Source organism: Fundulus heteroclitus, chromosome 1 (assembly GCF_011125445.2).
Source record: "Fundulus heteroclitus isolate FHET01 chromosome 1, MU-UCD_Fhet_4.1, whole genome shotgun sequence".
NCBI classification, from domain to species: domain Eukaryota; kingdom Metazoa; phylum Chordata; class Actinopteri; order Cyprinodontiformes; family Fundulidae; genus Fundulus; species Fundulus heteroclitus.
Window position 1 is genome coordinate 29,464,922 of NC_046361.1, and position 24,443 is coordinate 29,489,364.

General features: G+C 40.5%; 2 protein-coding genes across 2 annotated transcripts in view; both read right to left on the bottom strand.

Moving 5' to 3' along the window:
- Positions 1 to 645: 645 nt before the first annotated feature.
- LOC105928596 (specifically androgen-regulated gene protein) lies at positions 646 to 11,481 on the bottom strand. Its single transcript, XM_012865935.3, has 4 exons — positions 11,302 to 11,481; positions 4,740 to 4,934; positions 3,486 to 3,630; positions 646 to 3,367 (listed from the first exon to the last, which is right to left on the bottom strand). The coding sequence occupies exons 2-4, from the start codon at positions 4,842 to 4,844 to the stop codon at positions 1,848 to 1,850; spliced, it is 1,770 nt and encodes a 589-aa protein (XP_012721389.2). The 5' UTR covers positions 4,845 to 4,934; positions 11,302 to 11,481; the 3' UTR covers positions 646 to 1,847.
- Positions 11,482 to 16,107: 4,626 nt separating this feature from the next.
- The window catches only part of LOC105928605 (ankyrin repeat and SAM domain-containing protein 1A), a 100,204-nt gene continuing 91,868 nt past the window's right edge, over positions 16,108 to 24,443 (bottom strand). Inside the window, exons 26-27 of the mRNA XM_021318191.2 lie at positions 23,349 to 23,531; positions 16,108 to 20,047 (exon numbers count right to left, since the gene is read on the bottom strand). Of these exons, the coding sequence (XP_021173866.2) occupies positions 19,928 to 20,047; positions 23,349 to 23,531 (303 nt within the window). The 3' untranslated portion in view covers positions 16,108 to 19,927. The remainder of the gene's footprint in view (positions 20,048 to 23,348; positions 23,532 to 24,443) is intronic.

Below are 24,443 nucleotides of genomic sequence, written 5' to 3' on the forward strand. Positions count from 1 at the left end.
TGGCGTGCCAACATAAAACCGGCTCAGGTGGGAGAATCTGTTCACAAGATTCTTGAAAAAAAATCCCAAAATATGATATGGAAGGGTTGCAAGAGGAAGATGAAATAAAAATTTTACCTTTTGACATACAAAAATGCTATTTGGGGTGAAGAACTAACAGACATGCATCACGCTTACCTGTGATGGACTGATGACTCGTCCAGGGTTTACCCCGCGTCTCACCCAAAGACCGCTGCAGATGGGCACGAGCCCCCAGGTGACCCTGCATGGATAAGCGGCCATATCGAAAAAGAAAGAATGGATCGGCCATAAAACACCATCTCCATGGTAAAACATACTGTCGACATGCTTTTCTTTAGCAGAAACAGACTCTTGATTAAGGCTGCTCAATCTATCCTGGTTTATCATTGCTGCATTTTCGCAATCTTGCATTCAGAATCTTTGTGCCAGTATTATGGTTTGTGAAGCTTGTATTTCAATGCAAAAAAATAAAATAAATAAATAAATAAAAATAATAATCTATCTATATATATATATATATATTTAATTTGGGGATGAATATGTTTCTGTAATGAAAAAAAAAAAACCACAACCAGCTTGTTTTGTTTCCAAAGCAGGAGATGTAACCAGATGCAACTTTATGAATATGATATGATGAATTTTATTCCATCTAGGGTGCAATGAACCTAAAGTTGTGAGTTGTATGTATTTACCGCAAGCCATTTTTTCACATCTTTGCCGCATTCATGAACATGATCACATCACCGCATGGGAATGGCAGGTGGATGGAGCTAAATCGATGGGTAATCCTAGTAGAAACACCTGTTAAAGGCTTAAAACCTGCGGCTAAATACTAATGTACACCACGCTTCCCCATCTTTTATCTGCTAAAGATTTTGAAAACCCTGCATCTTCTAACTTCCATTAAGCAATTATGTACTACTCTATCACATAAACTCCCAACGAAAAATACGTTAAATTAGTGGCTGTAAGGCAACAAAACATATTAACAAACACATGCACGCATTTCCAGCAGTATGAAAACTATGTCAAGGAACTACATTTCTAGATATCAATAACAATGTGATGTTGTTTTTGGGAAAGGTATCTTTCACACATTTTTTTGTTTTATTTTCAATGCAGGCAGTGAAGAGGAAAGAAAGTCACGGAAAAAGAGCAAAACTACCGTCTTTAGCAGCTTTCAGCTGTGATCAAGTTCCTCAGACGAGCGATTGTAAGGAGCGACAATGTTCCATCAGGGCTGACAAAACAGGTCGCACCGGTTTTTTCACCATCAAAACAAAAGAAAAAAAGTGAAGAAACCACACCACGGCACCTGGGCGTCAGTGTCTGCTTTGACATGACACATGGGGGCAGACATCTTTCTTAATACAAAATATGACACATTTTAAATGCTGGTTATATCATCTTTAGATGAATGGAGTGATAAGTGCAACCCCACAGACTGACTACGCATTGCAGGGGCCGAACTGTAGTAGTGTGATTTCGATCACGTTCTGTATTTGCTCTTCAAGTTGCGCAAATAAACGCTTCAGCACAAGCAGGAAGAACTCTCTACACTATTAGACATTTAATAAAACAACCTCAAAACAGTTATTTTCTGAGAAAGCCAGCAGGAGTTGGTTAATAATAAATACAGAAGAAGCCTTGAAAGTATCTAAAAAACAGCTAAATGGAATCCAGCCTGGGTCAGTTTGTCAATTTTTACCCACATTTCAGACCCAGATAACAATTCCTTCATTCCTAATTAAGGTGCTCTGTCAGAGTTTTAAATCCAGATTTAGTCTCTATGACTCTTTTTAAAGTCTGTAAAGGATGGCTGGGACTCAGTCCCTGAGCAGTCCCAGCTTCTTCAGGGCCTCGCGCCGATCCTCTTCGTTCTCTGCGCGGGGGCAGATCAGCACGCTGATGCCTTGTGATCGAGGCAGCTTGGCGGACTCTCTGTTGTGGAAGGCCTGTGCGGACAGGGGCTTCTGAGAGTCTGGCGGTCTACTCGCCGCCAAACCTTCCCCTTTAGTGCGAGAAAAGTCTTGCCCATTTCCCAGAGAGGCGGGTCGTGGCCGAGTGTTGCGCAGGTGCTTTGGGTCCTGCTCGCCGCTGACGCTCTCCGATAAGTTTTGACCAAACATCTGGCTGCCCAGCCCCAAACCAGAGCGCTCCAAGGTCGCTGATTTCAGACCGCTTACCTTCGGAGGGGTAAGCTGCTTGAGCAGTGCAGACGGGGTGTTAGAAGGGGTACTGAAGGTTGCCTCTGTGACAGCAGGCGGTTCGTTACCCGGTGGCCCAAAGGCATCGCTGAAAGCTGCAGGTGCTGGGAGGATGGCTGCATCTTGGAGGAGAGGAGATGCACTAGCAGCTGACGGAAACCCATCAGGGGCTGAAACATGTGTTTTAGCGGCGAGTGCTGGAGGGTGGCTATTTACTGGGGATGGTGTTATGGGTGGTGTATGAGGAGCAGCAGGACTGACCGGGGGAGAGTGGCTCTGTGACCCTCTGTACGCAGCAGATGTCACAGGAATCTTAGGGCTCACAACCGGGCTAGATTCCTCCTTGTTGTCTTTAAGCAGCCCGAGCTTCCGGAGGGCCTCCATTCGAACCTTCTGAGGGTCCAACAGCACCCGATCGCTGTGGGTCGGCACCGTATGCCCAGGGCTTCCATGAGAAACAGGTGTGGGTGTCTTCTGTGACTTTAAAACGATGTTTGAAGGAAGCTTCTTAGGTTTTGGGGCCACAGCAGGTGGACTTCTAGGCTCTGAAAACTCAGATGGGGCACTCATTTGGGGTAAGAGGGAAGCAACTTCTGAAGTCTTGTCTGGAGACCCCTCAACAGCAGGAGAGCTTCCAAAACCTTTCTTCAAGGAGGCTCTCAAATGCATCTGCTCCAAGACAACAGTGGGCTTTTGCTTTGTAGAGCCATTTGCTGGTGGGGGCACCACGGTCATCGTCTCTGGTGGTATGTCTGCGTCTTGTTCATCCAGGAAGTCTGCGTCTTGTTCATCCATGAAGTCTGTAGGTGGAGGAATTATGGCCAGATTACTCTCTGAGGCCTCTGCACAATTTCCAGAATCAGGATCTCCATCAAACTTTGGACCCTCAGTTGTTTTGTCTGATGGTGTAACTGTGTAACCAGCAGGAGCGTCAAAGACCGGAGGATCTGCTTTGTGGTTGGCATCTCTCACGCCAACCACAGGAGAGGAAGCAGGTTGTGGTTTGTAGTTTTGATTTGCAGCGTGATGCTCAGCTTCACGCTCTGCCGTTAATCCGGTGAAAGGGCGATCTGCTGGTGTGTGGGCGGCTGGTGCGGATACTTCATGACTTCCAGACACCAGCGTTTCAGTTGGAACATCTAAGAAAAACAAAATCATTTAAGTTAACATTTCAATCACTGTCATTCCCACAGAATGTGCATGAGACATTTAACTGGTGCAGACATCACGCAAAACAAAGTATTTGATAGAGCATACCATTTCTTCTTAACTGATCCTGTGGCTCTGGCTCATCGTTAGATATGCCGCTGTCTTCCTGCATCTCCAGGGCTTCGATTGTTTCCTCCAGATACATCAGACATGCCTTCTCCTCTGCAGATAGGTGCTCCATACTATCCTCGCTCTGCAAAACAATACATAACATGCATAGTATATAATCAAGTCACATAAAAGTTAGGTTGCAATCAAAAACAGATCATATCCCAACTGAACATTCAATTGACAATACACATTTTTAACATAAAAAGAGTCTTGAGTCATAACCAGGAAGTCCATATTGATCAAATATTGATGATTACGGCGTGTCCTCTGCCTTGTAGCCTGCGATTGCCTATGGCAGTACACAGGCAATAAAGGACATTTTAACAGGAACGTTTTGTTTTGATGGATGTGTGGTCACCTATTGGCATCACAGAAAAAATTATTCGGGGACACTTTTGATGCTACAATCATCTGTGTAGAAATTGTGTAAACAGGTAGAGATGGAAGTTTTTATCCTTGCCCACTAAACCCAGCCATCCAATGTAAAGATGTCTTTTTTGCCCAGGATTAATCAACAACTAGAATTTGGATTTAAGGGAAGCAACAAACCAAAGCTGATTGAAGAGCAAATAACACACATCATAGCTTGAATGGAGCTAGCTCGAACAGGGAGTCAACAGCCAGACCGCGGATGCTACTGCTGTTGTTTATGAGCAAGACATTAATCAGCAGGTAAGAAATGTGTTCTTTTACTGGTAATTTGCTTTCTTCCTCTGTGTCTCAGCCAAAGAAAGGAAGGTATAACTACAGATGCCATTTGGCTTTTCTAAGTTTTGTTTAATCCACAACATGTGTGGCATTAACTTTTGGGGTCAAAGGATCTTTTGTGAGAAAACTAACTACAGTTGTACGCGAGGCATTTGAGTGGTGTAACAGATAAAATGCAATCACTCTTTGGTAACATTTGGTTATGTTTTGGCTGTCTCATGTTTGCCTTCTTCCTTTCAGTGTTTTTTAATGAACAAAACTACTTGGGCTACATGTCTAAACACAAATGAAAGGGGAAAGTTTTAAGGCTAATGGGGCATGCCGTTTAACGTTTCCTCATGTCTGGCTAATTTTAAAGGGCACTCTGTACTACTTCCATCTCCTCAGACTTCCATGTCTTTAAATGTGCAGAAATACACCATTACAACCTATAACCCCAATCTCCGTTCCTTCATTTAGGAGGAAACTTACAGTGCTACTCACCCAGACCGAGTTTGTGCTGATTACACTGTCACAGCTCCCTGCACTGTCCATATTGTTCAAGGGCTCCATGGCAACATTGCCTGGCCATGTGCCACTCTTCGACATTGCAGGAAGACGCGTATTAGAGATGGACTTGCGCGTGGCCGTCCAACCCTGATTGTGTAAATCTCACTGGAAGTCGCTTTGGGAGAGAATCTGTAAGGTCAGGAAGAGATTGATGAAGAGGACAGCAAGCAGGTGTTTGGGAGACCTCCTGGTCACACACAGCCAAAAGTTTCTTTCTTCTAGATGAACATACAGTTGAAAACAAGATATTTACACACTGTAGGAAAAAAAAAAAGATTTTTGCTGTATCATGAGAAAAATCTAAAGGGACATGACTTCTGAACCGAGGACTGAAATGCCACTCAAACAGGAAGAAGCCATTACTCCAGAAGCAACAAAGAGGCCAGTTTACAGTTTGCAAATGCACTCAGGAACAAAGACATACAGTTTCAGAGACAAGCCTGAGGTCCGACAGAGCTAAATTTAAAGTGCTTTGGCTTTAATTACTATCACTATGTCTGGAGGAAAATGCAGGAAGCTTCCAAACCCGACAGCTCCATCCCAACTAGGTGCACAAAACAGATGGCATCATGAGCAACAAACATAATGAAGCGATACCTTAAGACACCAGACAGGAAGTGAAAGCCTGAGTGCAAAATGTGTCTTTCACATTGACAATGATGCAACGTATACCACCAAATTAGCTACAAAGTGGCTTAAGGACAACAAAGTCAGTCGCTTGGAGTGGCCAATACAAAGAACTCTGTGAATTTGTAAATTGAAAAGGTATGGGTTGAGTTCTGTCAGTAGGAATGGATCAAAACTCACATAAACTATGGTCAAAATTTCTGGAGGACACAAACAGTGGTTGATTCAAGCTGACTAAAAGGAAAGCAGCGGAAATGCATGTAAAAAAAAAAAATCACATTTCAACAAAGTAAAAATAATAAAATAAATAAATAAAATATTTGCATTCATTTTTCTGGCTCTTAGCAAATCTAATAATTTCTGGTAATTCTTACTGAACTAAAGCAGGAAATGTAGTTGATACAATGAAAGAGAAAAAAAAATGGTTGTGTCTTTTCACACAGAGCATATCTGGTTTCAGCGAATAAGAAAAACAACAAGGGGCCAAAAATAGCCAGCAAATTAATTAATCTAAAAGCTTGTTTCCATCAAAGTGAAAAATGCCATAACAATAAAGTTGACAGCTTAGCAATCTTCATAAAGCAACAACTGCCTTTTGACAGAAACCCAATCTCAGCCACTGGATCTCAGTATGAAATGTATCTCCTTATGCTAATTAGATCATTAAATTAAATAATAGCTGAACTAGAGAACATTTATTTGCATGGAAGATGGGGTTTGCATTTAAATAAAACATTATCAAGACAGTTGGATGCCATGAAATAAAGACATTTGAAACAATGCTTCAATAAATGCCTTTAATTTATCTGATCATAAAGAGAATGCCTGCAAGTATGGTAAAACCTTAAAGATTTAAAGTCAGTTAGGAATAAAACTTCTCTCATTTACCGTTCAAGATAATGTTAAATGTTTGCTATGAAGAACGCAGTGTTCATAAATAAACTTTAATACATTTTATTGACATTTTATGTGATAGACCAACACAAAGTAATGCATGGTTGTAAAGTAAAGAGACATACATATTTTTTAAAATATTTTAGTATATCAATTACAATTTTGACTTTAGAAGGCAATCCATTGCAGTCGGTTTTATTTAGACGTATTAGAGTAAAAAGGGCCAGAATACAAAATTGTGCCACACTTCTTGAGATTTGTATTTCTTATATAATTTATTTGTATTATTAAATTATAGAATCATTTTTCCTCCACTTCTCAACTATACTTTTAGGACTTTGTGTCACATAAAATCTGAATAAAATAGACAAAGGACTGTGGTTTTTATGTGATAAATCGTGAAAAGGTTTAAGAGGTGAGAGGATCTTTTCAGGTCAATGAGGTAGGCCTATGGTGGATCATTTTAAACATGTAGATCCAAACTAGTTAATCTGCAGATGGATTAGATTATCCTATAAAGCATAAATATTTATTTTAGAGCACAGCTTGTTTTCAAGTACAATTCACACACACACACACACACACACACACACACACACACACACACACACACACACACACACACACACACACACACACACACACACACACACACATATATATATTAAAAGGCTATTTGATCAGCTTAAAACATGTAAGGTTGTCTCATTCAGGACTAAGAAAAGAAATCTCTTTGCACTTAATCAGGGCAAGAAAGAGCTAAATTGATTTATCGTTCATCAAAAACATTCACTGTTGCCCAGCCTCCTCCTGGAAGACGCGCGCCGATCATGGATGCGTTTAATTGGTCCCAGGCCGAAACGTTTCGGTGCTGCTCATCCATAAGGTCGAGTGACCCACATGAGAGCTGACAGTAAACAGTCCCTCTCTTCTTCTCCAAGCAGTGTTTGCACAGCCCGGTGGTGTGTTTAAATTGCCGAAACAAACACGGGACCAGGAAAGCACCTACAGGGAAAACCGTGACGCAAAAGATTGTGCATCGACGGCACAAACTTTGCCTCCAGTGAAATTCTTAAACTTTGCTCTTTAACTGTTTTTTTTTCTCCTTCTTTTCAAGAAAACTTGAAGTTCAGGCCGAAAATTGAACGACAGGCCTGAGAAGCATCCCAGAGGAGCAGATCAGACGGCTTCTGATTGGGATGCAAGCTGAGCTGTCCCGCCACAACGGCAATTTGGAACACTCAGGCGAATTGACAGATATTTCTTGCAAAAGGTTTACCTTGAAGGATTTGAAAGGATGAGCTTAGAATGACAACATTTTGAGTCAAAAAGGCCTGATCTGGCAACGTTATTTCTTTTTAAAGCACATTAAACAGGAACTATGCGATACTAGCCCTATGTTTGGGACGACACATGAAATGGGGCACTGTATAAGATATAACATTTATGCAAAGACTACTGATGTGATGAGATGTGCAGTGCTAAATAGTTGTCCTCTGCTTCCTGCATGTCAGTTTCAGCACTTACTTGGTGATGACAGACCAGTCATGAGGAAGGCATACATAACAAAAACATGGCACCCATTCCTGACTGGCTAAAGGGAACTGAACAAGGAACTAAAAGCATGAGTGCTTACATATTTACTTCACCTTTCACTTACAAACAACTTGTCGCCAACCAACAAATAGAATATGATCAACATCACAAAAACAACCAGGTTTTTTTTTTTTTTTTTTATTCGTCGCAGCACCTGCACACAGTGAGGTTCCAGACGTGCTCACCAAAAGCAGAGCAAACATGCCTTTATTGCCCTCATATCCCAGAACATTAGATAACGCATACGGGACCAGCAGAAATAAAACTCTAACCCTATGAGTGGGCTGCTCTGTTTTCCCACAGGTTTGCATGGATATCATCTCTTTAGGAGTTACAGTAAAATATAGACATAAAGTAATTCACTACAAAAACATCCATCCTTTAGATGCTTCAAAACGCTGCTTGTGCAAATTCAAATTAAATCTTGACACGCTTAAAAAAAAAACTATTTAGCTAAAAAAAAAATATTGCATTTAATGGGCTGCACATACACATATGTCCCATAACAGCGGCTTTAATCGGACCAGAGGCATTAAAAAAAAAAAACATCACTAAATGCACTCAGTTCTGTAGAAATGATCAAAGACACAGACTTTTTTTTTCTTTTTTCTTTTTTTTTAAGTTAGCACCAATCTTAACTCTTATCGCTCAAAGAAAATTGCTAACAGTAACAGGAGAATTTTAAATAAATTTACAGAACATTTAATTAAAAAGACACATATCATTGATTTCCTTCATGAAAAGATTCTCCACGACTTCCTAAAGAAACATATTTCATTCATTGTATGAGATTTTATCCATTCAACGTTAAAAATCCATCATTTAGAAAACATTTGGAGCTCAGTATAATAGTAAACTATCAAAGGATTCAGTAATTCATTTCAAAGATTTTCAGTGTTTTTTTACAAACAGTGGTATTATCTTCAGCATTTATTCATGTTGATTTTTAGGACTGTGGCTTAGAGCTGATGAAAACTCAAACTTTAGTTTCTTAGAATTTCACATAAGACCATTAAAAAAAAAGGTGACACTGTCCAACATCGCCGTGTCAGCTGATGTTGGACAGTGTCACCATAGCCATCTACCAGGACATTTTAAAGCACCTCGTGTTTCCCCCTAATGACAAGTTAATGCTAATCTTATTTCACAGCAGAACTAAGGACCTGCTAAAAGCTAAAACTATCAATACTTGGTGTGATGGCCAGGGTATACCTGGGGTTAAACAGACAGCAAACTGACTTTAACATATTAGATCTACGGAGAACTGTCAAGAGCAAAATTAGACACATTCGTGACTCGACCCAACAGTGCAGATGACTTAAGGGCCCCTATCAAAGTAAACTGGGCTTCCATTACACTTCAGCAGGGTACCAGGCTCATTCTCTTCCTGCCACACTGCATTTGTTGGAGTATTTCATGCAACTGGAGCCCTGATCAAGCACTAAGTGCATATATTGTATAGTGTATAGACAGATTACTCATCAGGCAAATATTTCTGTATTTTAACAATGTTTTAATTGGTCTTATGTAAAATTTTAAATTTTATGAGAAACAGAATGTTAGCTGTAAAATCAAAATAAAATAAATGCTTGAAATCTATCTCTTTGCAAGAAATCTAAGCAATTTGTGAGTTTCATTTTCATTGAATCAATTAAATGAAAGGACCTATTATAAATAGTTTAAATGCACTTGTTTTGTCCCCTGAAAATGTCAAACAGATTCTAACCGAGATCATATTGTTTACTTAACAGATAGTGCTTGCTCTAAAAAGAAGCAAACCCTAAGCTCTTAACTTTTATGAGAAACTAATTTGCAAATCATTTCATTTCACTTGGAAATGCAACCAATGAATTCCAGAAAACTGGATTGGCTTACTGTACTCTGGATGGACTGGCATAAACACTCAGCTAAGGCAGCTGGGGAAAAACCTGATCTTCAAAAAAACGCCCATATTAACAAGTGTTTTCTAAAAACAAAATATGGTTGACTAAACACACCGGTCTCAGTGTGAAAGCTTGAGTAGCTGCTAATTACTGCCCTTCCCATTAGGGACATTCAGATCAGAAAAAAAGGAGGAGAGAACCAACCTAGCCAACACCTGGGTTGAACACGTAAAAAAAAAAAAACAAGAAGGAGAGAAACCTGCAGTGCAGCAGTGGCACCCACAGCAGAATCAGGCCTAATGGTGACAGGAATGTCACTTTACTCGCTTCCTTGGCTCTGAGACAAATCTGATCCAGCCAAGATGTGACTGGTTCACCTGCAGCGGAGTATTTTAACTAAAATGTGATAATCAGCAGTTTTCATCAGTACATCTCGTGCGCCAGACTTGTTTAAAAAAAAAAAAAAAAAAACAGAACCATAATTTACTGTCTGCAGCGACAGGATTACAGGCGTCGTAGAACACGAAATGTCCAAAAAATGTTAAGTATGTTTTCAATGGCTGAAGGTCTGCTTGATCTGGTTAATGATTTACTGTAGCCTACTCAAAAGGTCATGGACAGCATCATATTGAGCAACTCGCAGCCTGCAGGAGTGAATAGAAATTGTTCATTAATGTTTAGCTTGACAGCTCATCTCTGCCGAACAGCTTTTATTGACTTTAATGAGCAAATATTAGCACATTTCCTCAATCAATGTCCCCTAACATACAGAACAGTGTAATAAAACAGTGGTATCAATGGACCATTTATGGAAAAGTTTCCACTGTGAAAGATAAATGAAAAGCAAGGCAGTTTTGGGTGGCTAAATCTCTGATACATGATATAACCAGTGGCGGCTCTACACCAAATTTAGCAGGGTTGGCCAGTGTTTTTTCATGGAGGAACAGAACAAAAGATTGGGAAAAACACTAAACAGGACAATATTTCATCGTTTAATATATTAAGTGAGCCAAAGAGCCAATTGTGGCTCTTGAACAGCCGGTTGCAGATCCCTCATCCTATCTCACTACGGCTGGAGCTAAACTTGAAAAAGCTTATTTTTTAAATTATTGTTAGAGTCAAACTGTGAAGGTTAAAAAATACAATTGGTCCAATTTACCAATCAGTTATGGTATCTTGGTCAGCATATTATTGTAAGAAATTTGTTTAATATCATGTCAATATCATGTTTAGTACAGGGGGCAGTACCAGATCTACAGGGGCACTGGCCCCTGTTGGCCCCTATCTTCTAGAACCGCACCTGTGATACTTTAATGTGTAACAGGGAAAACTCGGTTAAAAACAGCTCCCACACAGCATGCCTAGTCTATCTTTATAAACATATAATTAAGTGCCGGTTGTTCTTAATGGTTTAGGCATTTTGTTCCCCCTTCAATCGCATTCATGAATGAAACAAACCACAGACGCGTTAGTAGAACAATTTCGCAATAACCAACCTGAGGCCCAGAAAGTTTTGAATCTCGCAGCTGCTTCGGTTCTCTTTCTCCTCACAGAGACGCACACACGGCTGTTCAGTCCATGGCAGCCATGAAAACCCGCACAGCTCCGCGCTGTTCCTGGAAGCAAAACTACGCGAAGCTCCGCAAGATATGATGCGACAGGTGCGACGCCTTCCTTAAGAGCCCAGCCAGCCAGGTAAGGGATCAACTTCCTGATAAGTTGGCGGGGGACCAATCAGAGCGCTGCTGCTCGAGCCGTTTCCTAGGAGACCGCCCAGGCAGGCAAATGAGCACAGCCCAAAATTAACCAAATGTATTTTCGTGGAATCAGATATTTTGTCGTGGTTAAGTTAATAAAAACAAATTTTTAGAATCATTATATTTATGTTTAATTTAAATGCAATGCTAAATAATCGGTTGTACTTTGTAAAGTAAATTATATTTTATTTTAACAAGTCTTGTTTGCAGGCAGTTTTGTGGTTGTTACACTGAGTCGGGGGAGATTTGCTCCACAGATGGAAGAAAAAGGGGGGCATCCTCCCTGCTACTTAATTGACTTTCATATAGGCTATTTAATTTTATTTTCTGTGATTGATGAAATAAAAAAAAATAAGTGCTGTAAAGGTATTGACGTTGTTGGTGATAACAGCTGGGAAAGTTTACTGAGAATATAAATACAAAAAGTCTTTTAAAATTGATCTCTGAACCTGGTTGACAGGCTAATTTAGACCAACAGATCTGTCCCAAAGTCACCAGCTGTAAAAGAAAGCCTATCATCGGTGTAGCCAGAAGGACTTGTCCAAAGTACCAACTCGTTGATGGAGGAAAAAGTAAAAAAAAAAAATTATAATAATAATTAAAACACAAAAAGAAATTTAACAGGGTGTAAGAAACCTTTTTTGGGCCATACTGACATGATAGCACCATGTAGTTGATGTGATATCAGATGCACATCCCCAATGCAAATCATCTTTTCCGACATATATTCTGAAGGTGCTCTCTTGAATTGGGATCTGTTGACTTTGGAGTACAGTGAACACACTGTCATATTCAATAAACCTGTTTGGTATGATTTGAGCTATGTGCCACGCTGCATAACCCTTGCTGGGAAGAGCAATCATAACTTGGGTACACCGTCGTGGACATAAAGGGATGGACACGGCCAGGGAAAACACACTCGCTGTGGCGTTTAAACTACACTTCATTGATAGTAAGCGGTGAGTAACATTGCACCACCATCAGCCTGAAGCATTGAAACAAGGCAGGACGGATCAATGTTTTCCTACTGTTAATGCCAAATTGTGACCCTACAATCTGCATTTTGCGGCTGAAATTGAAACTTACCAGATCAGGCAGCAAATATTTTTCTTTTTGATAGCTTACGCTTTACAAACAGCTGCTCAATTGAGATCAAGTCATAGTTTCACCGGGCTGAATGCCACAGGGGAGGCATATGACCTCATTCCAAAAGCAGAAGTACCTGTCAGTGGTTTCTTTTCCGAGAACTGCATCACAAGCATCACAAACACGTCATGCATGGGAGAGCTACGAAAAATTAAATCCTCACCTTCCTCTGACTTTGTCCTCTGGGCTTTTTATTGAAAACCAATGACCCGAAATTTTACATGTCAGTATAAAAAACATTCTTAACATCATTTCACATTTTTCAGGTCATTTTTTCTGCTAAGCTCACAGTTCCAGAACTTCACATGTTGAATTAAATTAAATCGACAGGGCATTCTAAACCAGGTGGAGATAAATTAGTCACTTGTGGGCAACAAGAGGTCAAAACTTTGCCAATCAATGTTGTTTCTACCCTCAGAGTTAAATATCTTTTATAAACCCAGCTGTTAGACTTCATTTAACCTAAAGATATTTGCACGAAGGGTTTATAGTGCTCTACAACTTGAAGTAACTATTACTTGACCTTTTATTACAGCCATTCAAAAAACAGTAGCCGCAATAAATTCCTTTGCAGCGGTAATTTTCTTCGGTTGACTCGTTTCCTTTAAAACAGAGTGGAGTGACATTTTGAATGTCTGAAAAAAATGTACGGCTGAAAAGAACAAGCAGGTAGGCAAATTAAACAGAAATCCTTTCAGCATTATTGTCCTGTTCTCACGTGACAGCAGCCTTACAGCTATATTTGTGTATAAGCACGTATTTTGTTCTTTATCTGCTCTCGCAGCTTACACATGCGCTGCCTCAAAGTTGTGGGTTCATGTCGCTCAGCGAATGCCGATTTGATCTAAAAAACAACCTGATCAGGCCAAACTAAAAATCTGTGCACAGAATGGCATAAACAGTGGTAAAACGTTTGAGTATTATTGCTGTTATCAGTGTGACTTTAGATCAACACGTACCCATAACGCAGACATGTATTGAACCTGGTTGTTTCCAAAGGTCTAAACGCTGCTGGTGGGGTTTTGATTGATGTTGCTCGTTCTGATCAATTACTACGTCCTCTTTAAAACATGTTGTGTCCGCTAAAAACTAGCAGAAGTAGAAGAAGCGAGCTCACAAGACACTGCATTAATGACGGCGCCTCTGCGACATTTGCCCGGTGCTTAAAGCCATCACCCATTCTACCTTCACCTTCTGTCGATGACCTTGGAGATGGCTTCAGTTCTAGTATTATGCAGGTTAAGGAAGCAATTGCCCTGATAAAGACAAAAGTCACCATGGAGGATAGAGCTCAAAAAAGAAAGTGTAAAAAAAGCTCAAATCATATGGAGAAAAAGCAAGGCTCCATGTTTAATATGGTGTCCATATCTCCTGTCAGGAGATAAAAGGAGGAAAGCAGTTACATTCCTCTGACACTATTACTAAAAAACTAAACAAAATGCCTATTTGTTTTATTACTACTCCTCGCCACCGCTCCTCCTGACTTCGTATCCAACAAGTCCTACAACGATTTAGCAGATTATTTTCAGAAAGGCAAAATTCAAAGAACAAGTCAAGCAGCTTGGCTCCATCTCTGATAACCCAGCGATGCATCCTGAGCCTCCAGAATAATTACAGCATCCAAATGAGCTCAACCATTCGAATGGTGCGTCTTTGGCATAAACTGTTTACGGCCTGAAATCCACAAATTGCTACCTGGATAAGCAGTCCTCAAGATTTTTCATAAGTGTCTTTAGCTTTATTGTAAATAAGAAAAACTGCTATTAAATGCTTTCCTTCAATGAGGTCCTTTTCCACAGTGCTTGAAAACTGCAACGATCAAATCTCTTTTCAAAGACACACAATCTAGATGCGTCGATAATAAATAATTACAGGACCATATCCAATCAAACATGTTTGACAAAGACCTAAAAAGACAACCTATGAACAAATTAACCTCCTTTTGACGAAAACATAATGTCTGCAGTGCTTTGCAGTCCGGTTTTAGAGCACACCACTGCACTGAGGCTACATTGGTAAAAACAGTTGGACTATATACATCTTGATGGATAAGGAGCTTGTGTATAGCTTGTGTGTATATATATATATATATATATATATATATATATATATATATATATTAGAGATATATTAGAGATTTGGTGGAGATTAGATCCTCATTCTCGATAAAGCCAAACTTGATGTAACGGTGTTGTCAAACTTCCTAATTTTAGCTGATTTGGCATTTACCTTACTAGATGAAGTGGATGGAGTTGAATATTTGTCCATTGTGTTACTTAGCCGACACATCCTCAACAGTTCTTCCTCACGCCCGACAATTTGCATTTCACGGACCCTTAACCCGTGGTTCGTGGACCACTGGGGATCCGGGGACCCCAGTTTGAGGGGCCATGCCTTACATAACACTGCTAGAATAAATGCAGAAAACCCGGTGCATACTTTATTTTCAGTTGGTTTGATTATTCTAATGGGGTGTTCTTTTTTCTTTTCTTTACAGCCTCCATAGTTTCTGTCTTTAAAATAAAAAAATAAAAATTAATCTGGCAGCTGAAGCTCTTCCAAGACGCTGCTGCACAGTCCTGACCAAAACCTGAGAATCGAGTAAAATATTTCAAGCCTTTATTTCTTGTAATTTTTACAATTATGGCTGACAGACATTGAATACCAAAACATTCAGTGTCTCAGAAAATTCGAACATCACATAAGATCCATAAAAAAAACAGCCTGTGGTTCTTCTGTGGTGTAAGGGAAGCCCGGGTTGCTTTGATTGCAGCCTTCAGGTCATCTGCTGGTCATCTTTATAAGGTTTGTCAGCAGAAGGAAGCATTAAGTGCTCTAAACAGTTTGTGGCAAACGGCGGCGTTGACTGGACTTTAGAAAACCCAGCGGACCAACACTAGCAGATAACGCGACACCCCAAATCATCGCAGACTGTGGAAACTTCACACTGGACTTCAGGCAAAGTGGATTCTAGGCTCTACTCTCCATTCTTCCCCCAGACCTCCATTTCCAAATCAAATGCAAACTTTAATTTCATCTGAAAGACTTTGGACCGGTGAGCAACACCAGCCTGGTAGCCCTGGTAAGACAGCTTATAGTAAGGATGCGTAACAGCTGCAGATGCTGACGCAATCGTTCTCTCAAGGCTGCGCAACTGTTGCACCTTCACCTGCAAAACATTTAGCTTCACCTAAGCTTTCTATGAATATTGTTGCATGCAGCAGCACTCTGAACAACCAGCTTCTTCAGCAATGACCTTTTGGGCCGTGCGCTCCTTGAGGAGGGAGTCAACGACTCCTCTGGCAACCTGTCAAGTCAGCAGTCTTCCACATGCAAAAACTAAAACAAAACATTAAAACAAGACAACAACAACAACAAAAAAGGATTCAACAAAGAAAGTAATTCTAATCCCAACATTTATTAATTTTACAATTATGAAAAATAACTATAAAAAAGACCGGAAGCCCAAGATTATGTACAATCTTTTTTTTTTATGAATTGAGGTCCCTCTGAGTCAATCTCTCAATGTTTTGTTTTTCTTTTTCAAATCACAGAGTATTTATTCACGATATGTTTTATTTTATAAGACATAGTCCTTTGCTTTGACAAAAACATCAAAAATTATATACGTACATACATACATACATACATACATACACATATATATATATAGATAACTATAAAAGCAAAAATCATTCAAGTATCAAAATACAGACTGCTCTAGAATCATGTACATTTCCATTCTCAACATATCAGATTAGTTCCAAAAAAATAAAAAATAAAATAAAAATAAAAAAAAATGCCTCCTGATCCTTGGCAATGTGCAAAAGCAGTACTGGATCAGGCCGATGGCTAAAGGTGCCGACAGGGGCGAGCTGAAGGGGGCGTGCCAGTGTGTAGCCGAACGACGTAGCACATGTACAACAGTTTGATGAAAACGGCAAGTACCCAGAATCATACTGATGCACCGCACAGTACCATTAACAGTCTTCGTACTGGGAGTTACCTGGATAAAAAAAAAAAAAAACACGTGGTACCCCTATTGTTCTGTTCTGCAGCTTAAAAAGTAGAGTCGTACCGGCCCGCATGGCAGGTTATGGTGAATAATCTTGTTAGGATTAAATTGAACAGCTGGGGCGGGGAGAGAGGAGGGGGTGGGCAGTCGTGTTGCAGTTCCAGCATTTTCGCCCCATAAAATGAATAAAACCAAATAACAAAATAAGAACCAAATCAACTAAAAGTGGGATTTAGCTGAGAGATAGTTGTTGTAGTGTTGGTTAAAAGGTTCTTCCCATGCAGGACTATGTTAAGATGATGGTTATGGAGAGAAACTCCAGTATTTGGACACAAAGAGGAGTCTGTGCCTACAGTTTTGAGGTCTCTCTAAAATAAAAAAAAATAATAAAAAATATGCATGTTCCTTATTTAATGCCACTTCCCCTTTTTGCTACAGGCTTCCCGCGTTAAAGCATGCGGGTACGTTTCCTCAAAACAGTGAACACTAAGTCTCTGTGAGGGAGGCCACAACTCGCGTACAGGCAAATGCATGGAGAATAGAGACACTGTCACACCCTGACGGACGGGAAGATGTATGCGAGAGAGAGAGAGAGAGAGAGAGAGAGAGGTCAGGTGAAAAGGGGGGGTGGACGAAAGGCCGCGGAGCCTCATCTCTGTCCCCGGGTCCGTGTGTGTGTTTTCGATCAAAAAAAAAACACAGCTGGCTGGCAACAAGGTTCGCTGCCGTCCTATCTCACTGTTTGGGAGCAGCAGCAGCGTTCAGCTACAGAGAGGAGGGGACACGCAGACACATGCACACAAAGTAAGAGGGTTAAAATGGAGTAAAAACACCAGCAGACATGTAAACACCAGCAGTCCCCACCCCCCTTAGGTAAAGTTTAACTCCTTTTCCCAGCAGCAGTGAAGTATTAACAGACGTCATTGGCAATATTGCAGAAAGGCAATGCAGACAGGATGAACACTGAAGGCATTTGTTGTGAAAAGGAGAAAAGAAAGGAAAGCTAGACAGAGGAAATGCAGTTGTTGTTTTTTTTCTCTTACACATATATTGGGTAAAAGTGCTTAGATATTGTCAGTTCACGGTAGAAAAAGCATCCAGTTTGCACCCGTTTGCTCTGATTAGACAAATTAGAGCAGGGAAGTCCAAATATACAGCATCTTGCATACGTTTCAAACTGTTGTAGCGCCAATCACTAGACTTTTATTTGAACAGCTTCACCCCACACCTGTGCTGTCACATGTGTCTAGCACGGTTTAAAGGGAACTTATAATGCAAAATCCACTTTTTTTTTTTAGCACTCAAGCCGTTCAGTTTTCTCTGTTTTCTTTCATGTTTTTTGAACAACAGTGTCACAGTATTTGGTGCAGAGCTGCTAAACAGGGTCACGGACTTCCATGTTACCGGGTTTGCAAATCCGCCATTTTTTATTTCTCGGAGCGATTGTGTAGTCCAAGCTGAGGGATGCCAAAGCTTCACGTGGATCAGTCAAACTGTTCGGTTGTTCATTACATCATCGCCGAGCGTACTACAAAAATGGCCGCTTGGAGTGGAAGGCTCCATCCGAATACCCTTAATCACAGCTTGTAGCTCCTGCTCCTTGGCTTTTCACGGGGTCAACAGTAAGAACTCTATCTTGGGGAGGAAAGAACTTTCGGACAACTGTGATGAATTCTGACGGCCTTTAACTCGGAAACAAACATGGATGCGATTCCAATTCAGGGATACAGCCTTCCCGAAAATTAACAACAAAGTGTGCGCTCTCTTTGCTACAGACATTTTCATTGATTTCCGTGAGAGGGCTGAACTGATACGTCATGGCATGCAAAGAATTGTGGGATACCTAAAGGGTTCTTAGCGCTGATAAGGGACGTCGTGGGGTTCCTAGGAAAAACTGGCGACCCCTGAAGCACTTTTCAGGCTGCACGCTTTGGCTGAAGAGTCCTTGCACTATAAGGGTATTCGGATTGAGTCGAACACTCTGCGCACTGGAGGGGAACAGCGTGATGTGCGTCCTCCAGATTTAAAGACACACGCACCAAAACGAGTTGCTCTGGGACAATCCTCAGAACGGACGCAAAAAGCGGGAATGTTGGGGTAAATTGATGAGGAATTCAGAGCAAAGCTTTCCAGTTCTACTTTATATAGACCATAACTGAATTGAGTTTCTGAAGTTGAGTTAAAGGAACCTATTAAAAAAAATCTAAATCCTATAAAGAATCTGCTGCAAGACTTGAAAACTGTAGATCATAGCAGCACTCCAGTCCATGTGAGCTTGAGCTACAGTGGGGAAAAAATACATCAAGTCTGGATACAAATGCATGCCGCACTTTCCAGATTTTAAATGAAAGAAAAATGTAAAAACAGGGGAACCTCTTCCACCCATGTGTCAGCCATGCACTACTTTGTGTTGGTTTATCACATCAATGCACAGTTAAAACACACTGAAGTTTGTTTTTGCTACACGTCACAATGCGAGAACGTTCACAGGACATTAAAACCTCTGCAAGGCACCTGGATTTGGACTTTTTTTCGCGGAGCGACGTCCTCTTTCCTAAAACAGATTCCCCCCCCAAACGAGCTCCTCACAGTGCTAAAAGACTTCAGCCTGGCTTCGCTTCAAGCAAACAGCTCTTAAATACTTGCACCCCACTAAACAGGGAACAGTCTGCTAAAGCCTGATGGATGCATAGAGTTAGAAGAGCAGATCCACAGTTTTCTTCCGGAAACATCCACCCGGCTATGGGATGAGTGCAGTGGGTGGCTCTCGGATGTTTTCTCAGCGCTCAGAGAAGTCCGGTGGTGAAAGATCAGAGTGAACGAGCCTCAGAGCGGCCGTCGCCTGATGTAGCGGAAAAGAAAGAGCTCGTCACTGAGAGAAAACAGTACCTTTTGCAGGGGGGAGGGGGGGGGGCAGGGAAGCAGTGAGTTTAAGGAGAATGTATGTGTTAGTGGCAGACTTGCAGAGTGATTGCAAAAACAATCGATGCGAGGTGTAGAAAGTGGTGGAGGTTCAACTTGGAGAAGGAGCAACAAAGATTTGGTTGACTGCCGCAGGCGGTGCTGTCAGGAGGGGGGGGGGGGGAGGTGGATGTCCAGCGCAAATAAAAAGGGCTGAGTCACAGTGAAAGGCACACAGAAAGGAGGGAAGTAGGGACGGCGAGGCCCAGGAGGAGGAGGAGGAGGAGGAGAACAGGGGTCCGTTCAGAAAATGGTGGTCTCATACTTAGTGCTGATCGAGCGTTTAGATTCCTTTGGGTCCACGAGCCATGTGGCACTGGTGTGGGGGGGCTGTGAATCCCCCTCTTGGTCCAGCATATCTCCCTGGGAACACAGAGAGAAAACATTATAATTTTTGCCTCACAGCTGACTCTGTTTGCATACAAGCGTAGCAACACATTGAGTGATTTGAGCACATAAGCTAGAGTGGATTTCTATTTAGCCTCAGTTTGTCAGACTTTTTTGTAAATCTACCTCTGGTTGGGTGTAAATTATTGCTTCCACTGGAGACTTTGCGGTGTGTGTAGCACAGATGTCCTGCTGAAAGAGAAACATCCACCCCAGGCTCACTTTTCTAGCCACCTCTACCAAATTCTCGTCCATTCATCTTCCCATCTGGTTTTTGTCTGAAGAAACGTCTTCCCACTGCATGATGCTGCCACCACCATGTTTCATTGTGGGGGAGGGTGAGCTTAAAGTTATATGCAGTGTTAATTTATTTATTTATTTATTTTTTTTACCACAGATGAAACTATAACTTTGATCTCATCTGACCAAAGCGCCTACAGATTTGCTGAGTGCCCTACATGACTTGTGGCAAACTGAAAACCACATATTATTGTTTCTCCACTTCACAATCATTCATTACTTGGTGTTGGTCCATCAAAGAAAACCCCATTAGAAAACAATAAAGTTTGTGGTATTGACTTCAACAAATTGTGAAAAAGTTAAAGGCTCTGAATCCTTTTCCCAGGCATGGTAGTTAAACACTTTACCCATCTTAGTCATTTTCTAAATCCACTCAAATCTTTCACTGGCTTTGACTAATTCAGACACGCCTGTATTTCCAACTGGCAAATGGCTACAACTGTTCACCTTTAAATGTGACTAATGATGTTGAAACTCAGCATCATTGTGATGCTAAGCAACATGGCCTCCGTCTGAGAAACTCCACCCCATCAATATGGTTAATATGTTTAGTTTTAATAATTAAGGTGCCATACAAATAAATGTTCTACTTTCAAACTACATGAAGGATTTCCCAGTATTCATTTGGCGATAGGCACATTACTGGTTTGTTATCGGTTTATCTAAATTTAATGTCCACATAATGTTAAAACTTTGCCAGCTTTGCAAAACTTCACATAAAATGCCGCTGCGGATGGCAGCCTCGGTTCTTCTCTCCAGAACCACAGACATGTATACGTAGACGCCTCATTGGGCGCAGGTTTGCACGTCGACGTCACCGCCATATTGTATGTGGCAGAAAGCAGTGAACGTCTATGTTCCCTGTGTATATGTTTTAGATAAAAAGATATAGATGGATCTGACATATACTGACAAAAAGAAGATATATAGATTAATTGATAGAGATTGGCAGAACAGAGAGCTTTGGATCGATGTTCTTACATATAGATGTGCATATTATATATATATATATATACACACATACATATAAACACATACATATACATATATATATATATATATATATATATATAGATGAGAGAGAGAGAGAGAGAGAGAAATATGTCTATGTGTTATCAATATAAAAATCAATTGGTTAAATCTAAACATTGTGGTCTTCATTATTTCATAAAACCCTGTGAACCTTTTAGGATCTGGTATAGACACAGATTGGCAACAGACTTTTTGGGGGAGTATTAAAGAGACAAAATTACTAATATGATAAAAAAAAGTCATAGGACAATAAAGTAAAAAAAAGTGGTATTATTATGAGAAAAACGTCATATTATGGGAATTAAGGGGGGACATTTCCAGAATAGTCACAGTTTGCAGAAATATTTTAGTCCTGGAGTAATAGGGCCAGGTTAGATTCTTTCAATTATTTTTATTCTTTACGTGAATAAAGTCAGGAGAATGAAGCCAAAGGGATACAAAAATAAACTCGTAATATATATATATTAAAAAAACATTACGAATATAAATTATATTCTGAGATTAAAGTCCCTCTGATACTGTTTAAGTGTCTGAGTCTAACAGCAGATTTGCCACATTCAACATGGCGGACGCTCTGACGCATCCACAGCATAGGCAGAACCCGCCCGATGAGTTTTTGTATTTAATGTCTATGTCCAGAACCATCAACACCATGGCGCCCCCCAGGGGTGTGTTCTGTAACTACTCCTCTTCTCCCTGTACACAAATGACTGCACCTCAGCAGACCGGTCTGTGTAACTTCTTGGAAGGTGTCACAACTGTTATTGGTTTAATCCAGAAAGATATTGAAACTGCATACAGACAGGAGGTAGATCAGCTGGAAAACTTTTGCTTTCAGCTCAGCTCCACAGAGTACAGCTTTTAAGTGCATTGGACATTAATCCTTGCTGAACATAAAGTGCAACCAACATACAAGTCCATGTATTAAACAGTTTCACTGGTACTTAATGCTGTGGTGAGATTCCTGAAAGTTTCTGGTAAAAATGTATGATTATTATAGAAACTCTAAAACAAATAATAAAATTTGATTATCTCACTGCTGCAACTCTTATCCATTTATTGTTACATAACCAAAAAATTGCAGACCTCTGCGATTTGGAAATTTGCGTTTTTTTTTTTGTTTTAGCAAAAGGCACACAAATCAAATTCCTTGTTTGTGCACACAAATTTGCCCATTACAGCTTATTCTGGTTCAATAAATGTTCTCAACAATAAAAAACTAACATGACAAATTAGGCTCATACCATGTTGTTCTATGCTGTGCGGCTTTTAAACAAATTAGACAGCTTTTTTATCTGCAGGGTATATATTTTCCAATTAAATATTTATTGCAATTATTTCTTCAGATTGATTTATTTCTCACATAGGAAGCAGCAACCGATGATGTCTAATCATGTATAAAGAAAAAAACAGAAGGTAGAAAAAGTCCACGGCGGTTCTTAATGGGACTCTGATAAAAATGTCAACTTATTTAAAAAGATTTTAAAACAAGTGAGATGTCAGACACTCAAGTCAAAAATTGATGAAGTTTATGTTTCGATTATTTTTTGTCACGTTTGCTTGTCTTACTATTCAACGATCACTAGAGGGCAGCAAAGCTAAATAATAAAAAGGCAGAGTGGGAGACGGGACAAGCTGGACAGACAGGAGGAGGGAAACACCTGTCGGTGGAGCCTGTTCAATAATTACTGCAACTATTAGGAGAAGGAGATTCTTCTGAAAGGTAAACATCAACAGGGAGCGAGTGTGCAAGAGAATTAAGACATAGATTTGAACATCATGAAAAAGTCTCATTAAGAAACTGTAAACCAACCTAATCGGCTCAGTGTTTGATTAGCAAATATAAGTGGTTGTTTCTGATCATGAATGATGCAGTTATGGCATACGTGTCTGAACACCTCTTCGGTAGATATGCATTAATAAAGTTGTTTCATGTCTCACTCACCCCTGACTTCCGAACGCTCCCTCGCGGTTTGGGCACAGGTCGACCGGACTTGGCTTCAGTGACGTCTGAGCTGCTTCCCACGGGGAGACCCTGATGCTGTTTGGTCCTCTGGGCCTGCAGAGCCAGCTGATAGGCCACCTCAAACGCCTGGCCCAGCGTCAAGATAATCTCATAGGTCAGGCTCTAAGCAGAGAGAGTAAAACCAGAGCGTCAGAGAGCCTCGATCCAAAAAACTCAAGTCAGGACCCGAGTCAGGATTTTGACTAGGTCACCCCGGACCTTAAATTAGTTTGTTTTTAAGCCATTCACAGACTGACTGAGCTTTGGATCATTGTCCCGCTGCATAACCCAAGTGTCCTTCAGCTTAAGCTCATGAAGAAATCCTGAAAGACGACAAATCCTTTTGTACAGCAACGTGGCTCAAAAAGCCTCCTGAGACAAGCCTGCATTGTTCAGATGACCTGACTCTTATCAAGCAAACAGGAACTCTAATCATCAAATCTGCAACGAGAACAGAGTGGGCTGGTTGTCATGTCCCCCAAGGAAGGACCCGGACCAAAGAAAAAGCTGAAATCTTAGATAAGGGAGTCAGTTTTGCTTGACTGATGCAACACCTTTCAACAGAGATAACAGGGCTGGGAACCATGCTGGCTATCTCCTTGGTGCGAGTCAAATTCGCAAACGAGAATTAACGCTTTCAAAATCTTCATAAAATACCTTAAAATACTTTTTCTTTAATATACCAGCCTCCTATTCAGTGGATTTTCTCCAGAATTTGTTACCTGCTAAAACAATAATAGTCAACTAAAGCTCAAAAGTACAAAGAAAAACTGACCAAGTGTCTATCAGTGACAGTTCCAGTCTAAAGTTTGGACACACCTTTATCATTCAGTGTCTTTTCCTTATTTGTTTTAAATATCTTTCCACCACGTAGAAACACAGTGAAGATATCAAAACCATAAGCAAAAGCATACTGAATCATGTGGCAGACAAAAACATTTGTAAAATAACACCCCACCCGCCCCAAAAAAAAAAAAAAAAATCAAAAACCTAACTACTTGATCATGAGTAAATAAGACCACCTGATTAAAAGCT

Coding starts and splice junctions, on each gene's coding strand:
- LOC105928596 (XM_012865935.3), bottom strand. CDS start 4,844: ATGTCGAAGAGTGGCACATGGCCAGGCAATGTTGCCATGGAGCCCTTG. Junction 3,631..4,739: donor TCAGCACAAACTCGGTCTGG/GTGAGTAGCACT, acceptor ATTGTTTTGCAG/AGCGAGGATAGTATGGAGCA. Junction 3,368..3,485: donor GGATCAGTTAAGAAGAAATG/GTATGCTCTATC, acceptor TGTTTTTCTTAG/ATGTTCCAACTGAAACGCTG.